At 45.7% G+C, this 26,909-nt stretch overlaps 1 protein-coding gene across 1 annotated transcript in view; it reads right to left on the bottom strand.

Moving 5' to 3' along the window:
- Nucleotides 1-26,909, bottom strand: part of cdh23 (cadherin-related 23) — a 701,272-nt gene that overhangs the window by 427,696 nt on the left and 246,667 nt on the right. The window contains exons 9-10 of the mRNA XM_078530938.1: nt 24,965-25,077; nt 6,347-6,535 (exon numbers count right to left, since the gene is read on the bottom strand). Coding sequence (XP_078387064.1) covers nt 6,347-6,535; nt 24,965-25,077 — 302 coding nt within the window. The remainder of the gene's footprint in view (nt 1-6,346; nt 6,536-24,964; nt 25,078-26,909) is intronic.

The following is a 26,909-nucleotide window of genomic DNA, read 5'->3' as shown; positions in this document are numbered from 1 at the left end:
TTCCACTTCATCAACAGCAGCGAGCAAGCCAGTTGTCAGAGTATAACTCGTAAATCACAGACACGCGCACACCTCCCCCCCCCCCGCACTGGCACACACACACACCGCCCACTGGCACACACACCCCCCCCACTGGCGCACACACACACCGCCCACTGGCACACACACACCGCCCACTGGCACACACACACACACCCCACTGGCACACACACACACCGCCCACTGGCACACACACCCCCCCCACTGGCACATACACACACCGCCCACTGGCACACACACACCCCCACTGGCACACACACACCCCCCCCACTGGCACACACACACACCGCCCACTGGCACACACACCCCCCCCACTGGCACACACACACACCGCCCACTGGCACACACACACCGCCCACTGGCACACACACCCCACTGGCAAACACCACCCCCCCCCCCCCCGCCCCCCACCAAGATCCACACTGGCACACGCACACTGGCACACACGCACCGCCCACTGGCACACACACACTGCCCACTGGCACACCCCCCCACTGGCACACACACACACCCCCCCACTGGCACACACACACACACCCCCACTGGCACACACACACACACCCTCACTGGCACACACGCACTGCCCACTGGCACACCCCCCCACTGGCACACACACGCACCCCCCACTGGCACACACACACACACACACACACCCCCCCCCGCAACGTGAGGGAAGAGCAGCAGCAGAGTCTGTCTGAATTCCTGCAAAGAGTTAGAAATGAAAAATGGAATCAGAGGGGGGGGAAGGAAAATAAAAAATCCCTTTTTAAATTAAAGTAACAGACGAACCAAAAATCGATAAAACAAATGAATAACTTCAGCACCAACAGCCAGTCTCCAACAGATTTCAAACCAGTGGTTGTGTAAATAATACACAGGAAATAGGATTTCCTGGATCACTGCATGAACAGTGGGAATGCATTATAGTTCTGTATTATTGCAGAACCTAAAAACTTTTTAGATAGCTTTTGCATCTAATTTACTGCCCTTTCCATCATCTCCCCCTGCCACCCCAATTTTAAAAATGATTAATCATTCGTTCTGCTCTCCCAATGCCAAACACCGTCATCAATGAGAGCGGGCAGAGTGAGCTATCGCTGCCAAAGGCGTGTCAGCCAGCAACAGACCATGGGCAACTCAAGTGACAGGGCAGGTGGCACATCGACTCACCTTCAGACTCTCTCTTCGATCCTGGGGACTCAATGCTACTTTGGAACCAGCCAAGCTTGGGGGCTGAGGTGATTCTGTGCACCCAGCGTGGGGACACAGTTGCAAGGGGTTGTTGTCCTTTGAGAAAAGAGGCTGAAGTGAATGCGCTGATGCTCTCTGGAGTTTAGAAGACGAGAGGTGGTCACGTTGAAATTGTACCGAGTTCTTAGAAAGCTCAACAGCGTTAATGCCGAGGTACTCTTCACACTGCCAGAGAACCACAGTCTCAGGATCGCCGTCGGCTATTTCAGGCGGACGTGAGGAGTAATTTCTTTACTCAGGGGGCTGTGGGTGATCAGTTGCTGAGTTTATTTAAAAACAGATCAATAAGCTTTTGGGCACGAGGGGAGTCAAAGGATATGGGGACAGGGCGGGAAAGTGGAGGTAGATGATCAGCCACGATTTTACTGAATATCGCAGCAGACTCGAGAGCTCGTATGGGCTGTTCCTGCTTCTATTTCTTAAGTTCTTATTTTCTGAATGGGGAATCTACAGTTGTAGGAAGCACGGGTTAGGGAATCAGGATATAATCCAGTGGCTCTGCTCACAGAACCATCCCTCTGATCTGAGATAATACGATCCCCTGCCCAGCTCCCCTCTCCCCAATGCTTTGTCCTAGCATTTCGATGCCACGACTCAGTTTTTAATTTTATTTCCACAAGCCTGATCGATATCTTCTGAAATTTCCCCCGATCCTCCAGGCTGAGCGGTCACGAGTAGGTGGACAATTGAGTCTCAGGCTTCACACCGTCAGGCTGTGCCCCAATGTTACACATCCCACAGCCGTGCGGCAAGAGGCTACAAAGCCACTGGGACGGAGCTGAAACAATCTCCAACACGCAGTGTTAGTGTAACTCCTCCTGAGGTCAAAATAGCTCCCCGATGCAATCCCAAAGCAGCCTAACTGCTCGCAGTTGCAATGGGTGCATTAATAAATGGAAAGCAACTGAAAATCTGTAAGAAACTTTCATTCTTCTCTGAATAATAAGCGGGTCAAAGGGGACCTGGTGGTCCGACAAACACCATTCAGGGCAAACGACCAATGTGGTTTTCTACTCTTCATTTTGCAGCAAAACTAAACATTTTGCCACGTTTCACACACCAAACAGCAGTGGAAAGATGTATTTCCAGCTCTGGAGTCAGTTATGAATGAATACCAGTGCTTCATGGTTCTGGAGATTGGATAAGCACCTACTACCGTAGAAGATAACACCTTATTCCTGCGCGAATTCATTGAAAAGCAATCACTCTGTTCTTCTAAATGCAGGCGCCCACCCACTCTTAGCCCCACCTCCATCTACCCAAAAGTAAACCACCCTCATCCCACCATTGCCCACCTGTCCCTTCTCTACCATCATGACACAGAGGCCCATGCACAGTTACCCCCACCTCCAAACCACCCCCCACCCAAACCAACTCCACCTACACAGACTCCCACCCATATTTACCAAACTCACTCACCCAAAAACTGTCACCCATTCTAGCTCCACCACTTACCCTTCCAACCCCACCCATCCACACTCAAGGTGGCAGACTGGTCACTGGGCTAGTATTTTGGGACATGGGTTCAAATCCCACCATGGCAGATGGCGAAATTTGAATTCAATACTAAAAATCTGGAATCGAGCCTGAAGACGACCATGAAACCATTGCCGATCGCCCGTAAAAACCCACCTAGGGAAGGAAATCTGCCGCCCTCACCTGGCCTGGCCTACATGTGACTCCAGACCCACAGCAATGGGATTGACTCTTAAATGCCCTCTGAACAAGGGCAGTTAGGGATGGGCAATAAATGCTGGCCTAGCCAGCGACGCCCACATCCCATGAACAAATAAAAATAAATTAATTAACCAATTAGAAAAAATACCCACCTCCATCCACGCACCCCCCCCCCACCCCCCCCCCTACTCAGCCTCATGGGGCCCTTGCTGTGCACAATTTGGTAATTTGGCAAAACCAGCAACAACGGCGGCTACTCTTCAGAAATATTTAATTGGCTGTAAAGCGCTTTGCAATGCCCCGAAGCCGCGGAAAGCACCGTGTCAATTTAAACCCGTTTTCTATTCAGTTTCCAAGACCATCGGACTTCGACCGCCTGGTGGGAGCGACGGTAACATTCGCTCCCTGGGAGGCCTCCGCAAAGGCTGGTCGAGCGTCCACGGTTTCCCTGAGGGGAGGCGCCCAGGCGGGAGTTTGAAATTCCTCACGTGGCGAGTTCACAGTTCAATGAGGGAAGTGTCTCCAAGCATCGCGTAGGCAGAGAGACACGATCGTGGCAGAATTTTATGTTTGGCGGGCGGGCGCCTGACCCGAGTGGGCGTCAAATCACGCGAGACGATGTCGGGCAAGCGTCCTGACGTCTTCGCGCAATATTTCGCTCGGTGGGCGCGTGCCCGCCCGCCCGCCGACAATTAAACGGGCAACTAAGCCCATTAACAGCGCAACGGCCAGCGATTCTTCGTGGCCCGTCCAACCTCAGGATTGGCGGACGGACGAATCGGCCAGGCAGCCTTTACATTTTTCACGAAACCTCGTCCAAGAGCGGGAGAGGGACCTTGGCGTGTGTCCATAGATCTCTGAAGGTGGAGGGGCATGTTAGTGGGGTGGTGAAAAAGGCATATGGGACACTTGCCTTTATCAATCGAGGCATAGATTATAAAAGTAGGGAGGTCACATTGGAGTTGTATAGAACCTTGGTGAGGCCACAGCTGGAGTACTGTGTGCAGTTCTGGTCACCACATTACAGGAAGGATGTTGCCTGGGATGAAACATTTAAGTTATGAAGAGAGGTTGGATAGACTTAAGTTGTTTTCGTTGGAGCAGAGAAGACTGAGGGGCGACCTGATCGAGGTGTACAAGATTATGAGGGGCATGGACAGGATGGATAGGGAGCAGCTGTTCCCCTTAGTTGAAGGGTCAGTCAGGAGGGGGCATAAGTTCAAGGTGAGGGGCAGGAGGTTTGGAGGGGGGGGGGATGTGAGGAAAAACTTTTTTACCCAGAGGGTGGTGACGGTCTGGAATGCGCTGCCTGGGAGGGTGGTGGAGGCGGGTTGCCTCACATCCTTTAAAAAGTACCTGGATGAGCACTTGGCACGTCTTAACATTCAAGGCTATGGGGCCAAGTGCTGGTAAATGGGATTAAGTAGGTAGGTCAGGTGTTTCTCACGCTGACTCGATGGGCCGAAGGGCCTCTTCTGCCCTGTGTGATTCTGTGAACTCTGAAAAATATTAAACATTCCCTTTCTGGTTTGAGTTACACGTTTTTGACTAATTAAAGACCCAACAGCAGTATTCCTGGCAAGTTCTTTATCCCTTATATTGTCAAGTAAAGCTTCAACAAAAAGAAGCATTATAATTTTGCTATTTCTCTGTTACTGGGTGTTTGGCATTGAATTCCCGCTCAAATTCCTTACAGGCCGACACTCGAGCGGTCAATCAGTCTCAATAAGCTTTCAGCTTATCTCTGTTTGATGGGTGAAGCCATTGATCTTTTTACCCCTTCGGTCTACATGCTGGTGTATCGCCACCCGCTCCACGCCAAGTTACATCTTACTCCAAGCGATGCGGGAGTGCAGAGCTTCCTGCCGTGTGGAAAGCAAATTTCCAAATGGCCTCTGGATGAAATGGAAGTTTCCCTCCAGGGGTCGCAAAGGAACAAGCAAAACTCTCTTTCTCAAAACTAATACTTGAAATGTTTGGACTTCCACTAGCTGTGCCTGAAATAATTAAATCAAATTCAACAACAGAGTACCAGGTTATAAACCGTGCAAATGTAATTTAGTCGGTGTCTATATTAAGCCAGAAACAAATTGCTTCCCCCGTGTTCGGTGTGATGTTTCCAGATGGAACATACTTTCATTTATTCATCGGTCCAAAGCTCACCTTTTTGTGACTGAGTGCCTGTTTCTCCTTTTATCTCATCGACAAACTTTGCCATACACCCCAGGAGCCAGATACACTATGGTACAGCACTGTAATGGTTACATTACTGGATCCAGAGGCCTGGGTTAATGATCCACAGACAAGAGTTCAAGTCCCACCAAGGCAGTTGGGGAATTTAAGTTCAATTAATACATCAGGTCAGGCGTAAAAGCTAGTGTCAGTAATGGTGACCAAGGAATGGCCAGGTTGTTGTAAAAACACATCCGATTCACTCACTCCCTTCAGGAAGGGAATCTGCCACCCTTATAGGGTCTGATCCCTATAGTCTTTTCTGGTCATGTGCATCCCTATCTTCCAATGAAGGTGACCATGACACAACGGCATAGTAATGAGTTGGCAGCACTTGTGCAAATGGCTCCTCAAATTCCGATAGATACAGATGATCCACATCAACGGTCAGGAGAAATGCAATGGCAACAACTGCTTGTATTTACATAGCGTCCTCAATCCAGTCAAATCGCTCCGAGGCATTTCACTGCAGGGTTATCAGACAAAATTTAACATCGGGTCACACGAGGAAATATTAGGACAGGTGACAAAATGCTTTGCCTAAGAAGTAGCTTTTTAAGAAGTATCTTAAAGGAGGAGGAATGAGGAGGTAGAGAGATGGAGAGGTTTAGTGGGGCAATTCCAGACCTTAGGGCCAAGAGAGCTGAAGGCATGGCTGATAACGGTGGAAGGATAGAAACGAGGGATGCTAAAGAAGTCAGAGCTTGAGGAGTGCCGAGATCTTGGAGAGTTTTAGGGCTGGATGAGGTTACAGAGATAGTAAGGGGGGAAATCTAGGGGGAATTAGAAAACAAGGATGAGAACGTTAATGCTGCACTTGAGAATGGGAAATCAGCCAGCAGACAGTGCACAACATGGGCTTGGTGTATGACATCCACATCACAACATCACCACAGGCACACATCCTTAACACAACTGCAATATCTATCTCAATATCCATATAAACTGTCAATCTAGTTTTCCAATTACTGACACAGATTGTCCATGTATATTGACTCCTCCATAATGATGGATGCAGAACTGACTTGAGTTTACAAGGTGTAAGGTCAGAAGTTGACTGAGCAGCAGTTGACAACAGCTGCGTGACTGGAGGTAGCTGTCAGTTATTATTCAGGTTGTACCTGCAAAGCTCGATATCGGTACTTACATCATCTTTATCTTGCACTTGGATGAAGAGCGGGAGTGCAAAGCCCACCTGTGCCAGCTCAGTAATGCTGACACTGTACTCAGAGCGGTTGAATTCAGGCGGGTTGTCGTTGACATCAATCACCAATATATTAAAGGTTGTGGAAACTGTAGCATTTGACGGTGTCCGGTCTTCATTCAGTTCAGTGCCCTGTTCAGAGAGGGGGAAACAAAAAAAATTAAGGAAAAGTAATGCATTTGCATTCCATTCTGTAAAGCATTTGAAAGCTTTTACATTTGAGTGCAACGACTATTATTACGTAGGCAAATGTGCAACCAATTGACACACAGCAAGGTCCCACAAGCAGCAATGAAGTGAATGATCAGTCCAAGATATTAAGGGGAACAGATAGGTAGATCAAGATAAACTTTCTACTAGTTGGGGAGCCTAGGACTAAGAGGCAAAGTCTAAAAATTAGAGCCAAACTTCTCAGGAGTAAAATTAGGAAAAACGCTGTCGTGCAAAAGGTGGTAGAAATTTTGAACTCTCTTCCGCAAATGGCAGTTGACACTAGGTGAATTGTTAATTTTACATCTGGGATTAATACAATTTTGCCAGCTGAAAGCATTAAGGGACAAAGGTGCATTGATGCTGTTAGCTCACAGATCAACCATGATCTCACTGACTGGCGGAACAGGCTCGAGTGGTCAATCGGCCTGATCCTGAGCTGTTCAATGGAGGAATGTTTGCCAGGACACTGGGAGAAGCTCCATGGTCTTTCTTGGAATAATTATCGGGGACCTTCGACATCCACTGTAAGAGACAGGCGGGTGTTGGGTTAGCGTCTTAAGTCAAAGGGCAGCACCTCAACCATCGCACCGGGACAGCAGCACACTGCCAGCCTGGGCTACGATAGATCATATTCGTGACAAAACTAATTATTGCCAGAATACAGCCATAATATAAAGCGGCAGCAATTCCGGAAAGCCAGATTGTAGCAATTTCTGCTCCACTTTCTCGGTCTGAGCAAGTAACATTTGTTGAAGTGCAAAGCATTTTTTTTTTAATACTTATCCAACTGTTAGGCTGCTATAATCAATGAGAACTGCAGCCCACATCGTAAATCCATATTTAACAAATATATATTCAGCAGGCTACCCGTTCTCATATTGATTTTAATTAAAAAAAAGAATTCCCAGCATCACAATGGATCATAAATCCAAAAAAGTCAGTCAGCACTTTTTATGGTGAGCATATGCTTCATTGCACACTTTATTACAGCGTTCAGGCTTAATTTAGCGACTGAATGTAGAGGCAAAAATAGAAACAAACAAACCTAGATGCAGGTAGCTGGAGAGGCTACAATTATTGGGGTTGTGGGGATGGAATGAATCAAATCCTATTTTTTATGGTGGAACGTTCCAGGAATTTTACTGATATTTTGGGGGAAGTACAATCCATGGATCAGACCAATTAACCATAGCTTGGAAGTCATTTACCAAGAGCTCTGCTCTTCCTTCGGGTCATTGGCTTCCAACTAGTGAATAAGTCAAGTTTCTGGTTATTTTTGTTGGCGCTTTAGGGAACCCACTTCAGTGAATCCGCCCATTTTTCCATCAACACTGAACTGCGGTGGTCTTTGGCGATCGCAAAAATCAAAGCTTTAGGAGTCCTTCAATCATTTAGCTATCAGCTGTGGCTCGGTAGCACACACACACACACACACGAATCAGAAAGTCCCTCTCCTGAGACTTGAGGGCAAAAACCACCTCCGATACTCCCAGTACAGTATTGAGAGAGTGCTGCACTGTTGGAGGAGGGGGGGCTGCTTTTGGATGAGGCATTAAACCATCTGCCCCTCAGGTTAATGTAAAATATCCCACAGCCACTATTTTGGAGAAACGCAGGGGTGCTGTCCCAATGTCCTGGCCAACATTCATCCCTCAAGCTGCATCACTAAAAGACAGATAATCTGGTCATTATCATATTGCTGCTTTTTGGGGTGGGGGGGGAAGCTTTCTGTCTGCAAACTGGCTGCAGTGTTTCCTACATAACAACACTGACTACACTAATGCATTTCATTGGCTTGAAACTCTTTGGAGGTCCTGTGGTAATGAAAGGCGCTTTATAAATGCAAGTCTTTTTATTATTCCTTTGGCATTCTGTGGATGAATTTTGCTCTATGGTAATATCATAGCATTATAAAGCACAGGAGGTCATTCAGCCCATCGTCATCTGTGCCTGTTCTTTGAAAGGACTATCCAATTAGTCCCACTCCACTGTTCTTCGCCGCCATCCCCCAACAACCCTCTCCATTGTCTATCCAAATTCAATCGCCCTTCTAGGTGTTTTCCAACTCATTGGGCGGGATTTTCCGTACCCTCCCACCGCCGGGATCTTCCGGTCCCGCCGCAGGTCAATGGATTTCTGGCCCTAGACGGGGCTGGAAAATCTCGGCCAGTGTGTGAGTAGAATTCCTGTCTCCCCAACAGCTCTTTTGCAAATGATCTGAAATGCGTGTCTCCTCCGCTTGCTGACCCTCTTCCGAATGGAAACAGTTTCTCCTCAGTTATTCTGTCAAAACCGTTCCCGATTTTGAGCACATCTATCAAATCTCCCTCTACTCAAAGGAGGACATCCCATTCTCTCCACATCACCAAAATCCCTCAAGCCTGGAATTATTCCAATATGGAAACAGCACAGGTGAGCATTTTCAGGCTGATCTGATCGCATGAGATCGACATATAAAAAGCATTTAAATTGTTTTAAAAGTTCATTCATGGGGTGTGAACGTCGCTGGCTGGGCCATCATTTATTGCCCATCCCTAATTGCCCTTGAGAAGGTGATGGTGAGCTGCCTTCTTGAACTCTGCAGTCCATGTGGTGTAGGTACACCCACAGTGCTGTTAGGGAGGGAGTTCCAGGATTTTGACCCAGCGACAGTGAAGGAATGGTGATATATTTCCAAGTCAGGATGGTGAGTGACTTGGAGGGGAACTTCCAGGTGGTGGTGTTCCCATCTACCTGCTGCCCTTGTCCTTCTAGATGGTAGTGGTCGTGGGTTTGGAAGAGAGTCGTCATGTGTACTTTACCATGCTTTATATATTAATATGTTATTTAGATATTTATATTGAACTACACAAAGTTTTACAAATCCAGGCCTGTGTTGCCTGAAATGACTGATCCTGTTGTGTCATTTTAAGTCCAGACTGATTGATCATATCAGCCTAACATGATTGGACAGTTGTAGAGTTAAGGGGCTCAAATATGGTCCCTACAATCCTGCTGCTTAAGTTTTTAGACCACGATCTTAGTTGTTAAAATCTGTCAAAACATTGCAGTCCATTAACTAGGTTAAGATGTCAAGTATTTAATGAGAGAACAGAGTGAATTCCAATTCTCACTGAAATCCCCTGGAAGACAAGTTGAAATGCTGGTAGTTAAATTAGTCAGGTCAGTTTTCGGGAATACAATCTCCCCAGCAGTCCAGAACACTCTCTTGGCCAAATAGACAGTGGGCGATTGATGGAAATGGAAGAGATTAACAGGAAGCAAATTTCCAAAGAATGAAGTGTAATGGAGAGGGGTGGACACAGAGTAAAGGGAGGGATTGGGGTGGGGGGAGAAGCAGGATTAAAGGGACAGGAGAAGCAGGATAAAATGGGGAGGTGAGCAGGGGAAGCGGGATTAATGGGGCAGGGGGTAGGGAAGCAGGGTGAACAGGGCTGATAGGGGAACTTTATGTGCAATGTTGAAGCTGTATTGTAAACTATTCGTGTATCTTAGACTTCATTAGCCTTTCTGAGGATATCTGTGGCTTGTGACTTTGCTGCCTCTGAAACAACCCAATCACGGATCCAAGTGGGTATGAACAATTACCATTGGGGATGAATGACAACTGCAGCTTCTCTCACAAGGTGGGAAGGGGAAGGAAGTTGGGTATAAAAGGGCGAGCCCGGAGAAAGGGCTGAGGGAGGCAAGTCGGAGAGAAACTGAGAGCAAGAGTGACAAAGTGTGACCGAGAAAGCACGCAAGAAACAGCACATGTGCAAGAAACAGCACATGTGCAAGGAAGAGCACGCAGAGAGGGAGCATGAACAAAAAAAGTGATGGAAAGAAATGTGTTGTTAGCCTGTACCCCAATTACTGCTGAGATTGCGTTTAACAACAATCACGGATGAATGTTTTTTTCAAAAGAAGCAGGGGGTTTTGGTTATCCCAGGCTGCATATAGGTCTTCAGAGTATGTAGTAGTGAATTAAAACTTGACCCCGAAACAATTGGCTGATTTACTTCACAGCAAGAGTTATGTGGCTGAGGTCAACCTCCATTGTCAAGATCTAACCTTTCGGGAAATGATAGCAGTCGGACTTAAATCAATGACCAGAACTAAACTGTTTCGATGATCCACACGTTACACAAAATGAAGCAGAAAGGGAACTGCACAGATGCGGGAAGAGTGTGTTGAAGCTGAATGTTTCTCTCGCAACTCGAATCAGTGGCCAGGCAAAGAGTGAAAACATCACCTCAGAGGACAGTGTAGAATGAAATGCCTCAAAACTAGGTTCTTTAATTACTTGCGTACGTACGTACCCTTAAAACATTCCTCTAAAACACTTTTGCTCGCTATTTTAACAGAGCGATATTCACCAATTTAAAATAAATAGGTTAAAATTAAGGGTTTACCCCTGAGGTAAATAACAAAGGAATTTCATAACAACAGCCCTCAGGAAGATATTTGAAAAGCCTCATGTCCAGGCCCCCCCCCCAAAAAAATCCAATTTCCAGAACTTTCACTTTTGTTTCAGTCTTTAAAGCACTGGGACCAATATTTTGATATTCAGGATTTCCCAGCAGACATTTTTTTTTTTAGAAAAAGCCTTTTTTTGGCAAAAGCTGCACACACAAAGGAAATCTTCTTGGCCGACAAAGATAGCAGTTTCACCACATTACTTCCCAAGAAAGAAAGAGAAATAACTTGTGTGGATATAGCAGCTTTCACTTTCTCAGGATGTCCACAAATGCTTTACAAACAATGAGGTAATTTTGAAGTGTAGTGACTGCTAATTATGCAGGAAACACAGCAGCCAATTTGCACACAGCAAGATCCCACAAACTGCATGGTGATAATCATCAGACAATCATTTTTTTTTTTAGTGACGTTGATCGAGGGATAAATGTTGGCTAGAACACAGAACGGTTACAGCGCAGGAGGCGGCCATTCGGCCCATCTTGTCTGCACCGGCTTTCTGAATGAGCAATTCATCTGGTTCCATTCCCCTGCCTTCTCCCCGTAACCCTGCACGTTCTTCCTTTTCAGATAGCTGTCTTATTCCATTTCGAATGCTTCAATTGAACCTGCCTTCACCCCACTCTCGGGCAGCGCGTTCCAGACCTTAACCACTCTTCAAAAGAACCAGGGCTTTAAAGAACGTCGCGTGTGGTCAGAGTTCGAAGTCTTTATTCCCCCTAACAGGCTGTTACTCCATTTCGCAAAATACTAAATAAATTAGTGTGTTCACTATAAACTGATTTTATTAGTTGGTCCCCTCACTGGGGAGATACTCTCTGCTCTTCTTCAAAATAGTGCCATTCGATTTGTTACGCTCACCTGAGAGAGCAGAGGGGGCTTTTGGTTTAAGTCAAATCAAGTTAATCTGCCGCCCACACTACCACAAGGTGGATGAGTGTTCCTCTCATTTCCCACCTTCCTGCTCAAACCTCTACAGGTAGCACCAGCAAGATAGGTTTTGTGTCTTGGATAAATGAGTTTGTTGGCCAATCGAATTCTAACCGTACGCCTTCCTCTGTTCTCCTTAATTACTGCTTGCAATCAATAACGGGGAGAGACTGATGTAAGAATAAACAGTGGTGGTTTATTGAGACTAGGTCATATGTGCTCACTCAGAAACCTCCAGAACTAGACTTACAGTTCCCAGTTGCCCGTGCTGTACAGTGATTCGTCAGTGCTGTCACATGATCAGTACACTTGTATTCTCTTAAAGGGACAGGGTACCTCACTTTACCACAATGGGCAAACCCAATATTTAACTAGCAGTGTGAGAAAAGCCACAGCCTGTGGCAGGGTGCATGACTGCATTGCTACGCTGAATGACCAGATCACCTTTTTAAGGGAAAAAAAAAAATCTGCCGCTGTAATTGCCGACAGGAGGTTTCTCCAGCTCAATCCACATGGGGAGGCGATGGCGTAGTGGTATTGTCACTGGACTGGTAATCCAGAGACCCCGGGTAATGCCCTGGGAACCCGGGTCCCAATCCCAACACGGCAGATGGTGGAATTTAAATTCAATAAAAATCTGGAATTAAAAGTCTAATGATGACCAAGAAACCATTGCCGATTGTCGTAAAAACCCACCTGGTTCACTAGTGTCCTTGAGGGAAGGAAATCTGCCGTCCTTACCTGGTCTGGCCTACATGTGACTCCAGACCCACAGCAATGTGGTTGACTCTTAAATGCCCTCTGAACAAGGGCAATTTAGGGATGGGCAATAAATGTTGGCCTAGCCAGCGACATTTAAAAAAATATGTAGAGTGAAAATGGAAGTGCAGCTGATGGAAAGACATGTGACTGTGAATATTAGCAGCAGAGATGATTGTGGAGGAAATGAGCAAGTGTCCATGTGCACAGAATGTTACGTTTGCTGATGGTTTTTTTTTTACTCTGGATGGCCTGTGCAGTATCACACGGAGGAACAGGAGGACCACACACACAGGCCAGAACCTTGCTGAGGCCTCAAGGGTCTTGCCTGGCGGCTGCAAAGCTGGTGAAAGACCCGCCCTGCCTCTTTTCAGGGAGGTCGCTGAGCTACGAGACAAGCAAGGCAGCGGCGGGGCCCTCCCTTGAATCAGGACTCCAGGGGTGGAAGTCCCCCCCCCCACCCCCGAGAGCTGCCGGCCAATCAGAGACTGGCAGCTATTGTGCTCAGCAGCACCACGGAGGGGGTGATGGCTGCTGCTGGAACAACAGGCTCCAGAGCCCCGGGATGACAGGGTGAGCTAGGCCAGAGGAACACTGGGAGGGGTTCTGCAGGGTTGGCATCCAGGGCAGGCGATGGCTGTCAGCGGGCTCCCCCCCCTTCCTAATTTTGAATCCCTCGATCAGGCACCAAGGGAGCTGACAATCGGACTGCACGGGTTTTAGCTGCCGTGCATACTGCATGGCGACAGGCTCCCCCTGCAGCCGGGTTAATACCAGAGGTGGTGAGATGTGGCCCTTTAGCGGTCGATAATTAGCCATTTACGGGTCTCAACTGGCGGCGGACAGGAAGGTCGACCATGGGTCTTCTTGCCCACAACTTAATTCTGGCAGAGGCAGGAAAGTGGCAATATTTGGGTTGGTCAGCATCCAACACCTAATTAATTGACCTTTTCGCCTCTAGGGAAACTACCAAGAGAGAGCAGAGGATTCTGCTGGCAGCCTCATGAGCCTGTTCCACCATTGTAACAGATAATCACCGATTTTGTACCCCACCTCCATTTACATGCCTTTGTCTGTTCTCCTACCTAAATAAAAAGCTATCGATCTGAGCATTGAAAGCTCCAATTATGCCGGCAATCACAGCCTTCTGTGGGAAGAGTTCTAGATTTCCACTACCCTTCTCCCAAATAGCTGAGCTCTAGTTTTAGCTCTCTGGCTCTGGATTCCCCCACTGCAGGAAACAGTATAATTACCCGACTGAATTCCTTTAGATATGTACCTACGCATTGATCCTTTCAAACTGATTAACCAAGGAAGGGCAGGATATGTTTCTTCACTCACCAGTGTATACCGCAGCTCTAAGATGGCAGACGCAGTGCTACGGCCATGTTCTAAATGATTGACTGGAGGGTTACATGAACAGCACAAACTATATTAGGCTCGACAAGCTTTCACTTGGAATTTTGTTACATCATTACACACTGACTGCAGTCTGTTCAGGCATACAGTAGATAAGAACTGTGTGTGTGTGTGTGTGTGTGTGAGAGAGTGAGCGTGTGTGTGCAGTGTGAGCGCGTGCAGTGCGTGTGCGTGGGTGTGTCTGTGTGTGGGGAGCAAATCCGTATACATACAACAGTTACAACACACAGAACGATATCATTGTGTGAAGATCTTCGAGATGTTTCCGAGTGGTGCAATAAGTCACAATATAAAGGGAAGTCTTTCTACAGGGGGGAAGTGTAGCTGATGAAAATTCACAATGCATTCAAAACATTTTCCCCAAGGAAGGCTTAGTTAGACTCAAGCATCTATCATCCACTTCTGGCCTTGCTCTTAGCATGCTGCCGGATTCCAGCTACTTTCAGGTTACCTCGGAATATTTCACTGTTAAATGTTTCTTCAAATTTTGAAGCATTGTAAATTCTGTCCAAGGCTGCAAAGATGCTGTGGTTTTTATTAGGGGTATACTCATGCAAGACGAGGAATTAGTCAGACATATCCAACCCTCATATCTCTCTACAGGTGAAAGAGTTAGGGGCGTAGTAAGGGATGAGGGGTTGAGAATAAGGGGAAATAATCTTAGAATTTAAACTAAGTGAATCAGCAAAAACGTCTTCGTGCCTCAGGTTGCAAGAATGTGGATTACTGCTCAAAAAGCCTTGGATACGAAGTCAAGTAATGTGTTTTGAAGGGAGATGGGTACACTTGCTTGGGAACTAAGGGGAATTGCATGTCCCCAGTAAGAACCCTGACTCGCATAAATCTTGGGCTGGAGAACTTGGGCTATGATGTCACTTTATCAGCACAGCTCCCAGCTGGATACTTGGGAACAGAGCAAGGAGGCAGAGAATTGGGCTTAAAGAGATGGAACTGCCATTGCTTAGAAAAATAACAGAGAGGGCTTAATGGTCTCTTTCTATTTCTTTTTTCAAATGGTCCTGTTAGTACTTCAGGGAACCCAGATGTTTTTGTGCGGTTCCCTTTATGCATGTTCATTTTGTGCTGCTTTCATTAAGGTGAGGGCTGAGAGGTGGCACTCATTTCAATTTTGGCTCCTAATTTTAATATCAAGCACTCACAGCTCATACATAACATGCTCATAGTGCACCAGGCTTCCAATTCTCTCACACTGCAATTTGCCTTAATATTAGCCTCTGAAGGCAGGGTTGCAAAATCTTGGTGAGTCACTGTTCCAAATTACCTTCTCCATTGGTGGAAGCTGTATTTAAGTGTGAGCAAACTGCCCCCTGCTCTACCTCGCAGGACAGTTTTCCTGCTTATGTTCTCAACATTAAGAATTAAACAGATGAAATTCAGTAAGGGTTTAAGTGCACCTAGATGCCATTTCAATTTCACACGCCAAGCGTTCTGATCTTTGCTCTGAGTGACTACATTTGGGTATTCTGTCGTGGCAGTTTTCGAGCTGCGGACAGGCAGGGACCCGTAAACGGGGCAGCAGTCACACTTCCCTTTGGACGCTTTGCCAGCGCCTGCAGCGAGAACATTCACTTTCACCCAAAACGCAAGGTCAGTTCCTTTGCTGGCAGAGAATGTTGTCGGGAGAAGAAGTGTGCGGAATTGAAAAGTGGGTCATCTGGTGCTGTCAGCTGTTTAAAAACTCTGATCATCACAAAGCTGTCACCGCAACCAGGGGGCAAAAAAAAAATGGGTGCATCAAGGCCAAGAGGCAGAACGGTGATATTTCAAGCTGCAACTCTAGATGTGTTATTCAAGGAGATGTTGGAAGGAAGGTCCTTTCTGGTGCTGAGGGATATTTGTGCTTCGAAAAAGAGCACAAGGGCGATGTGACTGGAAGTGGCATAAAAAGTCACTAATATTCCCTCCGTGTTTCCTGGCAAAGTAGCAGTTTTTTAAAAATCCTTTCAGTGGATATGGGCATCGCTGGCTAGATCAGCATTTATTGCCCATCCCTAATTGCCCTTGAGAAGGCGGTGGTGAGCTGCCTTCTTGAACCGCTGCAGTCCGTGTGGTGTAGGTACATTCGCAGTGCTGTTAGGGAGGGAGTTCCAGGATTTTGACGCTATTGCTATTGAGCAAGTGATTGGCTCACTGGAGTAGGTGTGTCAGAGTGTGCGCAGGTCCAGATAAGCCACAACCCCAAGACCCATGGCACCTTTGGTCTCATGGTATTCTGTCCGCTTAGCCCAAGGAGGTCATCCATGCCTCGATGTGGAACACCGAAACTCAGCCGCCATCTCCTCATTGCTTTCTACCTTTGGGAGGACACTTCAGAAGCACAAGAGACGTGTTCCATACACTGTCACCAAAAAGGAAGTTCCAGGACAAAGCACTGTAGACACCCCTGAACCAAAGACTTCAAGATCCAGCAACATTTGGGTTAACTGGCATTCTAATGTGTTATTCCCATTCAGAATGAGGTAGGGAAATTCCGGAGAGACACTTTTTTTTAAGGGCACGGGGATATAAAGTTGGAGCAATGCCCATTGTCTTGTTCTTCTCCAGGCTTTTGGGTCTGTGTAGATGATGGCTGTATTTCGAATGTCACCAGCACTCTCTATTACAGCTACTGTTAAGACTCTGGCTGAGCAAACAGTTGGCTGACCACAGACATTATGATCCCTGATCGGTATCCTTTTGGATGACTTGTTTAACCAGCAATGCTCCTTTGCAGGGTGAGGTTCCATAAGATGCGTCAGGCCAAAATCAGGATTTCTTAGCCTGCCTTCATCACATGCCTATTCTGTTTCTGTCTTTCCTCTTTCAGAACCAGTATATTCAATTATAGTTCTCTCCGCTAACACCCATAAGGTGGTAGATGACACACAGCCTTAAGGTGCGAATAGCAAGTGAGACTTCAAGGCACCGTTAAATAAGTAACAGCATTACTGGGTCAATAAGCATTACAAAATGTAACTACCAACAGATTATCCTTAAAGGTACTCAAACCAATATGATCAAACAAGCCAACGAATCAAGTGCCTGTTGCATATGAACTTTAACAAGGCTGTACAGGCAACATTAATAGGAAAGTAGATCACTTATTGTTCTGGATCTGAAGGAGCTTGCACAACACCTTGTCTGTTGATCCCTGAACCTTGGACGTTTGACAGTACATCAAATACAATGGGTGCATGACAGGCCACAATGCCCAATGGTGCAATTTACCCACTGCCATCGTGCTACACTGCTACTGGCATCAAATATGATATTAACGGCCCCGCTGTGAGAACCAGCCTCACTCACCAGGCCCACCTCAAGTAATGTAATTTCAATCAGAATAACTTGTGGGAGAATTTAGGTGCACAGAGAAAAAAGTGAAGGGGAAGAAAAATTTTTTAATGGGAGATAGAGAAGCAAAGAAGGGACTTTAAACTTTTAGGCCTTAAAACATCTCTTAAACTTCTCCCACCCAATGAAGTACTCGGACTGTAAAAAAAAATACTCTGAATTTCAAAGGTAGTCATTAACTATGTAAACAGAGATGTATAAAACTTGGATTACTCTTAAATTTTGCCATGGAGGGAACTGAAAAAAAATAATCATGCGAGATTACAGGTAACTTATGTCCCAGGCTCTGCTATCAAGATATAAGGGGCACCAGCACCTAAATAAATAGGATCCCTTCTGCAACAATTACTTGCAGAATTAACTGAAGTTTTTTCCAGCTGTCTGAAGTGTAACTATGCCTGCATTTCAGATTAAATAAAACAACTTCTACATTTTGGTATGTGTAGTATAAGATGCTAATGTATAGCGTAGATGATGATGTACCGCTGACACATGTCAGTCATGTGTTAAGACTCTCATGAGAGAGATTGGAATGATGCCTAACAATCACATGCTTACTCTGTAGCCTGTTTAGAAGTAGCAATAATAGAAGCAGTAATAAACAAGCATTGCTGAAAGGAGACGTGTCTGAACATTTCGTCTGCACTCATCAGGACACTTTGCAAAAGCACCAATATACGGGGGAAAACAACAATTTATACTGTTTGTGAAGGGAGTGCTGATTGGTTTGCAAGTGGGGTTGTCATGGGGAATGCACCAGTGATGGTGACTGACATGGTATCCTTGCGAGTGTCCTGATGAGTGCAAGACGAGAAGCTTTGACATGTCTCTTTTTTCAGCAGTAAACAAGTGTCAAGCAGATATCAGTGTACGTCTACAGTCTGTCTAGGAAACAAGTCCCGTGCCGAGAGTCCAAGACAGAAGGACCCAAGCTCAAAACATGGTGGCAGCGATGGAGATATTGATGTGAAAGACACATCAGTGTTACCGAAGGAACCACAAGAGTGAAGAAACCTTAGAGAGCAGCTGGAGAAATTTTGGCAGAAAGAGACAAACTGGAGGGAGGGAGGTAACAATGACCGTACCTGGGGAGCAGTCCCTGTCCTTGCTCCAACTATTTGATCGCCTTTAGGCCCCTCAGAGAGGCAGTAGGAGTTATAGAAACGCCATTTCCTCGAGTGCCGAGCAGCATCAGGTCTTCACGAAAAAGAGCTGAAGCTTCAAGTTCGTTCCTTTCTTTATGCAGTAGGTCCAGTAGCAGACAACATTCTCTTAAGGCAGGCTGTGCGGGAGTCCACTGCAGGTTTTGATTCTATTATAAAGGCCTTTGATACCTTTTTCAACCCGCCACACAGCCCCGTTATCGAGCAGGTGATTGTGCTTGGAGCAGCCCCAGCTCTAAGCGGTGAATTGTGCTATAATTCGTGGCAACTCCGAGGCTTCACATGACTCTGCAGATTGACTAGGCCCTCGGACAGTGACTCCACCCACACGGGAAGCCTGCCAAACCAACCGAAAGGACAGGAAACTCCACGCCGGCAGCCATTTTGAGATGCTTGTGTTGTGGCGCAGAAACTCAGCATAGACGCCAAGTTGGGGAGGGGGGGGAATACTTCCAGTGTGGCAAAACTGGACATTTCAAACGTCTCTGCAAATCCAGCAGTTTTAATCGAAGTCACAGACTAGCGAGTATTTACGAAACACATCTCTTCCAAGAAATGGAAAGTCCAGAAAACAACGACCCGACAGAGTTCCTCGGGGAGGTAGATAGCCTTAATCCAGACTACTGGTCAATAATGGTACAAGGATCAAGGCTTTGATACCTCTTAAAATTGGGACTGGAGCTTCTGGGTTGGTTTCGGCTGATGGTCCTTTATCCATCAAACATCAAATTACAAGGCCCAGGTGGCACTGGCCTTCCGATTAGTGGCAGGATTATTGCGTCTCCTAGCTACAAGGGACACAGATCATTGACTCTCTCCATGTTCTTTACAATCAACATATATCCTCATTGAGTGGTGATGTTGGCAAACTTCCAGGAATCCTAGAAAAATAAGCAGGCGATGCTCATCATTTGAATGACCCACTGTCCATCATACGACAGTCTTCAGCTTTTTATTTAGAAGCAGTGAAAACTCAGCCTTTAGGAGCTGAGGAAGTTTATACACTCAGCAGTAAGTTTCTTTCTTTCAGAGACACCATACACAAGACGCAGGTCAGGTATCAAAGTTATGAATCTCTCAATAAGGCCAGAGGTGGAGGATACAGAAGGCACTGCAGCAAACAACGATCATCCCCATGAAAACCTACTGGACCTGAGCGCGATGAGGAACAATCCCTCGCAGTTCTGAATGATCCCTTGGAGGCTGAGATGCTGAAGAATGATACGTCTTTCCCAGTGATGGACGCACCTTATGATGTCTCTGTTGTCTTTCTAGAAGAATCAGCTGTGCTTTTAGTGACTGAGCAGCATTCAGATCTTAGTTCCATCGAATCTCCCAATGTATTGCCCACTTCTTCTCCTGTTGTCCATGGAGAGTCTTTGAGGTGATGCTTTGCCTGAATTCAAGTTAGACTCCATGGAGCATCACACAGCTAAAGAGTGGGTACCTTCCCAGGAGTGAAAGGCAATTGGCAGCCATCAGTCCCAGCTGAAAGTAGTCTTTCAGAGCTGGAGGTCAGCACAAATGCTGAGGCAGGGTCTTTAACACTTCTGAAGCTGCAGAATCCTGTACAGCAGTCTTGTCCCAGAGTTGACTGTCTACAGGAAATTTCTCTCATTACAGGAGATGATGGTTTTTTTTGTCTCCATATCTGCAGCAATTCTTCCCATTTCTCACAGTTGAGCAACCTCGTTCAGAGAGAAGTGTGGCTCTCTTACCACTCCTTACAGCAAGTAGACAATCCTCCCAAAAAATCATTGGGAAATCATCTCTTCATCTGGGTATGGTAGTCTTACAGGAAGTTGGTTGTTTTTTCCTTTATCGTCTAAGTTCATTGAAATCTCAGATCTTCAATGCCTTTTCAGTCTTTGATACAGTGGATGATACAGCTCTGACAGTCTTCCCTGGAGTTGAAGATCATTCCTCTTCTGAAGCTTCTTCCCAGAGTCCTTCTAGGGAACATCACGTTCTTCAGAGTGTCCTGAGTTCTCCTCTTCCAGTCCTAGAGGGTCCAAAGATCGATTCTCCTCAGTCTTCTCTTTTGAACCAGACTTTCATTGTGCTTGCAGTTCAGTCATCCTGAAACCTACACTCTGCTTCCCAGCTGTGCTGCCAGCAATGCAACTAAAGTGTTGTCCTACTCTGCAGATGATGACGTCCTAACAGATGCAGAAGAAAGTTCTCATGTCTCATCCCTACGGGCCGAGAATATTGTAGGAAATTGAACCCCCAGCACTGAGGCTTAGGGAGGGGAAAGAGTGGGAGTCGGAGCTGAGTAGAATCCGTAGCTATATAAAAAGTTACAGAAATATAATAACTATTTAAAGACATAGTTTCACGTTGTTGTTAAAAAGTAGGATAGCGTGCATGGGGGAGGTGTAGTATAAGGGATGGAGTATGCTAATATATGATGTAGATGATGATGTACCACTGACACTAGCCAGTCATGTGTCAGACTCTCATGAGAGAGATTGGAATGATGCCTAAGAGCAATGTGCCTACTCTGTAATCTGTTTAGATGTGGTGCTAATAAACAGCAGATACCAGAGTATGTCTACAGTATGTCTAAGAACCATGCCTCACGCCGAGATGCCATGACAGAAGGACCCAATCTGGGAACCCCAGTACTGACTTTCAGTCCTCATCCCTGGACACCTGCTTGTCACAGGGACCAAGGGAAAAGCACCAGCGAGCACCATTTCTCTCTCCTGACTCTTCGTGCACACTGATGAATAGAATCATTTAATTCTGAACAGGTTTTGAGTTAATTGGATTTTCACAAGTAGATTTAGACGAAACAAAAAAATTGCAGCCAACTCCATGGAGATGCTGCATCGTCAGGCAGCCTGAGCTCTCTATAAGCGCTTGCTGCTCAATCATTGTTTCTGCTGCTCGCATTGGCTCAGGTAGCCTAGCTCAGGAAACAACCAGGGACCGTCCATCATCTCACAATCTCATTCCAGCACAGATGGGAGCGATATCTTAGGGTTTCAGAGAGATACAGACTCTGAACAGGGCTTTGCAGGGGGCAGTCCAAACTACAGCTGATTGGCCACACGCCGAACAGACACAACAGGAGTTCCACTGAGCTCTCAACTGCATCATTAATTTTCACACTCTTCCCAAGACCATCGCAAAGTCGGCAGAACTAACCATAATCGCTAATGTGGATATTTATTAGATGCGAGGAGCTGCTGTGGCATCACTCACAAATTGGAGGACATATTAGGGGTGAATTCCATCACAGCACTAACCCCCATCACCCTAACTTCAGGAGAAACTGGGAAGGAAGTGCATCCTTTGAACTGGTTCCTGGGAAATTGAAGCCAATCAATCTTTTCCCCTCAGGCAACAGTATATAAAATATATATTGTTATATATTTACATGCATCACACAGACAGTCAAACACAGCTAAATACAGGGAATGGCTTAGATAAACACAGAGAGCATGACATAGAAATGAACAAACAGATATACAACATAGACAGATAGATACTCAGATTCATACAGCTGAATATACTGATACAGAAATATAGACAGGGATGTTAAAACACAAATAGATACAGACATACAGTTCGATACACACACACACTCTAGATTCACTAACACAGGTAGATAAATATAAGCATATAGCAGTATAGCTGGATGGAGATACTTAAGTATATCAAGGTACAGAGAGACGTACAGATACAAATCTTTACAAGGCAGAACCACCGACAGATAACAAACAAGCCAATATGAGACAGAAAGATGCAGTTACACATAGGAACATGTATAGATAGATACACATATACTGAAAAATGAGAGAGACAGACAGAAAAATAGATACAAATGTCTTTGCTGCTAAAAGAGTCCATCAAACTACATGACGTATATGTGTACAAAACCCTTTTGAAGTCACTGACAGGCGAAAGAACCTGTTATTGGCTAAAATCTTTTTTTTTTGCCACATTAATGCGCTGGCAGCTCTAACCATGACACCAAGAACAGAATTCTTGGGCAGCAATTTGGAAAAAGAACTGAGGAGAAAAAAAATTGCACAAAATGTTGCTTTGTGACCATCGAGAAATAGGACCGATTATTTCCCTTTGGATTTTTGTTTTAACCAGACGTATCACTGTTTCCACATGGAGATGTGCTAATGCGCTTTGCTATTGCTTCTCAAGATATAAGCACATTAGACTCTTGGACTTTAGTAATTACAGCTCCCAATAAACTGCTTACACACTTGCACATCCCTCAGCAGTACATTAAATACTCCCATCAATGTAGAAGGATGCTCTTAATGCCAGAAAGGAACAATCGAATGTGAGAATGTGAGGAAAGGCTTGGCTAACTTCCCAGACCTGAAATGTAACTCGCTGGCTCATGAAGCTATACCTACCATGCTGGGGTTGACTCACCGTTAATATCCGGCATTGTTCCATGACACGAATATCACAGTTGGGCTTTCATCAGAACAGAATGCATACGTATTGATGTAACAAACCTACTTTACATCTCATTAACATGTGCAAAAATGAACCATCCTGTGCCTGCATCCACAATGGGAAGCCCTCGCCTGGGAGAGGGGGGGAGGAGCGACCATCAAGCCTGCAGTAAAGGTGTGTAAGAGACCATCTACCAAGAGTCTCAAATTATGAGGTGTATTAATAAGGTGAACGGGAAATAATGATTATACAATGGACAGGACGGCAATACTAAGAGGGTAAATTATCAGAATAAGAGAATAGAACAAAAAGACCATTTTTGGCAGAGGATCTGGAATTCCTTCCCAGGAACAACGATGGAAATAGAATGAGAGATTTTAAAAAGAGATTGGTAAATATTTTTTTTAAAAAGGGAATCATAAGAGGGAATGGGGCAAGAATAGGGTGAAGCAGACACAGTGGGCTGAATGGTCTATTTCTGCTTTGCTCCTGGTCAGTACATTTTGAGTATAGTGTATCACAGAATGGTCAGAGTACACGAAGAGGTCACTCGCATGTCCGCACCACTCTCTGCGAGAATAATTCAGATAGTCCCGCACCCCTGCCCTTTCTCTGTAACCCTGCAAATCTTTCACCTTCAGGCGATTTAACCATTCCCCTTTAAAAGCCCCCAATTGATTCTGCCTCCCCCCCACCCAGTGCATTCCAGCTCTCCAGGAGCATCCATTGATGCACAACATTTAAATAACCTCTGCGTAAGTTTATAAGATATCGAGAAGGAACAAGAAAGTCCCCTGAGCACATTTTCTGCTTGACCCGACACTGTGCTGAGCCAAAGTGCAGAGATAATGCTTCCTCCCAAAATCTCACAGCAACAACCCCCCACCCACCCCGGCACCCCTCACCCTCCAGAGTCAGGCTGGGAGCAAGCCCAGAGTTATACTGTCACTCTTACAAAGCAATGCTGTAAATTCAGCCATGGAAACAAATCTGACAAGCAACACCCGAATTGGCAATTTCAAGGTAAAAGGGTTAGCGAGGGAGCTGATCACGTTCCACCCGTAATGATTCACTGGGCTCATTCCAAATGTAAAGGATGAGCACAAAAATCCCCTCCTTGAGGTGTTTTAGTATTAGGAGAGTTCTTTGTTACATAAGGCCCATTAGTTTGTGATAGTTTGAATAATGGGTTATGGGGAAAAGCACAAAAGCGGCATTGAGAATCATCAAATCAGCTGTGATCTCATTGAATGGCAGAGCAGACTTGATGGGCTGAATGACCTACTTCTGCTCCTACGTCTTATGTATGAAATATCTTTCCCTGCTATTTTAACAGGAGGTTCTAAATGAATGAGTGAATACACTTGTTAAAATCATGGACCGATTAATTTCAAAAACCAAGTCATTAAGGATTTGTACAATATTTGAAGATCCTGGTTTCGAATACATTCACGTGCAGACACATCCTGAAATACAGCTCCAATGTGGAGTCGGGGCATGTGAGAGAAGCAGCCTTGGTTTGGGGTGGGAGATTTGATGAGGAACAGAACAATAAAGTTCACTTCGTATTTAACAGGCACCCAGCAACATTCCCTCTAATTTTCTTTCCAAATTTGGGGGCAGTTTCTTTTTGTGTGTGGTCCCATCCACATGCAGTAATTTAAAGGGCCTAGGCTTGTGCCTTTGCAATTCCAGTAGATCTCAGCAAAACATCCAGTGTTCATTTTATTTCCCTTGAAGGGCAGCAGCAGTGCTGACCAAGGCAGTTCTCAACATTCATTTGTACCGAATCTCGCTTGCTTTTGCAGATGAAAGGGCCTCAGTTGGAATCACTCACCCTTACAGTCAATATAAACCCTGAGCTGTAGAGGGGATTTTCTCGATCCAAGGGGCCGTTGAGAGTCAGAGCTCCACTGATGTAATCTAAGGCAAAGATGCTGTTGGTATTACCTGTGAAAATAAAAGCAGCCCAGTCTGTTAGTCACCTAGAGCAGATGGACAAGCTGCAATAAGCTAAAAAAAAACACTGAACAGGCTTCATCATCTACCTGGTTTCTTTGAGACAGACTGTGTCTACTGTAACAGCAAGAGCACAGTTATCTTGTGACAGGCTAAACAATAGCATACAATAACAGAAACTGTACTGCAAAGGCTGTCTCAATGTTTAATGAGTCAAACTTGGGCTGAATCCCAACGAGTCAGTGAAGGCAAATGAAACAAACCATCACAACTGGTACAAATTCAGGGCAAACAAACCTACCCACTCATTTCATTTGCATCAAAGGCTACAAGCCATCTTTCATCGCTGTAACACCGCGACGAAAAATACTTTATTTACCTGTTGAATGAGCGCATCAATTGGTACATGGGCTGACTCAGAAACACCACACGAATGATCTCGATTACAGGGTGGAGTTAACACACCGAGAAATCCCCAGGGAGAAAACCCCCTGAAACAGTCAGGAGGCTCAGGCTTGGCAACCGCTGCTCAAGGTCCAGTTTAAGGGTTAAGGTGGCACTGCAGCAGACTGTGGTCAAAGTCTCTACAATCAATACGGGACAAGCAAGAGCGAGCAGCAGCACAAGTCACGATGGGCCGAATAGTCTCCGCTTGTAGTATACCTTTTTTTGAATCACAGAACTTTACGGTACAGGGGGATATTGTACCAGAGATATACCCGGTTAGCCTTCCTTCTCTGCCATATTACTCCATTAATGCTGGTGTTCAGTGGGATATGCTCATAATTTCAGTTTCCTGCCCTTTCCAATATACCTTCTTCAAATATGAATGCACTCTTTCCTCATTAACTCCTCCAGCAATTTTTTTTTTTGTTCGTGGGATGTGGGCGTCCCTGGCTAGGCCAGCATTTATTGCCCATCCCTAGTTGCCCTTGTTCAGAGGGCATTTTTAAGAGTCAACCACATTTCTGTGGGTCTGGAGTCACATGTAGGCCAGACCAGGCAAGGTCAGCAGATTTCCTTCCCTAAAGGACATTGGTGAACCAGATGGGTTTTTATGACAATCGACAACAGTTTCATGGTCATCATTGGACTTTTAATTCGAGATTTTTATTGAATTCAAATTCCACCATCCGACATGGTGAGATTCGAACATAGATCCCCAGAGCATTACCCTGGGTCTGTGGATTACCAGTCAGTCTCTGGACTACCAATCCAGTGACAATGCCACGACGCCACTGCCTCCCTCTTTCTCCTCTTGTTGGGAGTTTGGCTTCATGGACACCAAATCTTGTCCAATATCACATCCAAGGGAATGTTGTTTTTAAGCTTGTGAGCCAGGATGGTGAGCGTTGCAGAGAGGATCCTATCACAGGAGCTATCACGTCAAAGACCAATCCCGTCTTCACCCAATGTCAACACTTCCGCATGGAGGTCCAGGAGGGAGTTCAGGGATAGGAAATCAGCTCGCAAGTCCGGATGCCATTGTGGGTAATAACCCCTAATAATCGGCTGAGATTAAAGAATAATACAGAATAGGTGGAGGCCATTCACCCTTTGCACCTGTTCTAGCCTTTAGAATGAGCTATGCAGTTGGGTCCTTCCTTCCCTTTTCTGCATAACCCCGCAATTTTTTTTCTTAAGTATTTATCCAGTTCCCTTTTCAAAGTTAACACTGAATTTGCTTCCACCTCCTTTCAGGGAATGCATCGTAAGTTAACAAATCGCTGCTTCTGCTGCCTCTGGTTCATTTGCCAATTACCTTAAACCTGCGACCCCTGATCACTGAGCCACTGGAAACAGTTGCTGAGTTGAGTTTTCAG

Source organism: Cetorhinus maximus, chromosome 27, assembly GCF_964194155.1.
Source record: "Cetorhinus maximus chromosome 27, sCetMax3.hap1.1, whole genome shotgun sequence".
Lineage (NCBI taxonomy): Eukaryota > Metazoa > Chordata > Chondrichthyes > Lamniformes > Cetorhinidae > Cetorhinus > Cetorhinus maximus.
The sequence above is the reverse complement of the archived record's forward strand: the minus strand, read 5'-3'. Positions and strand labels throughout refer to the sequence as shown.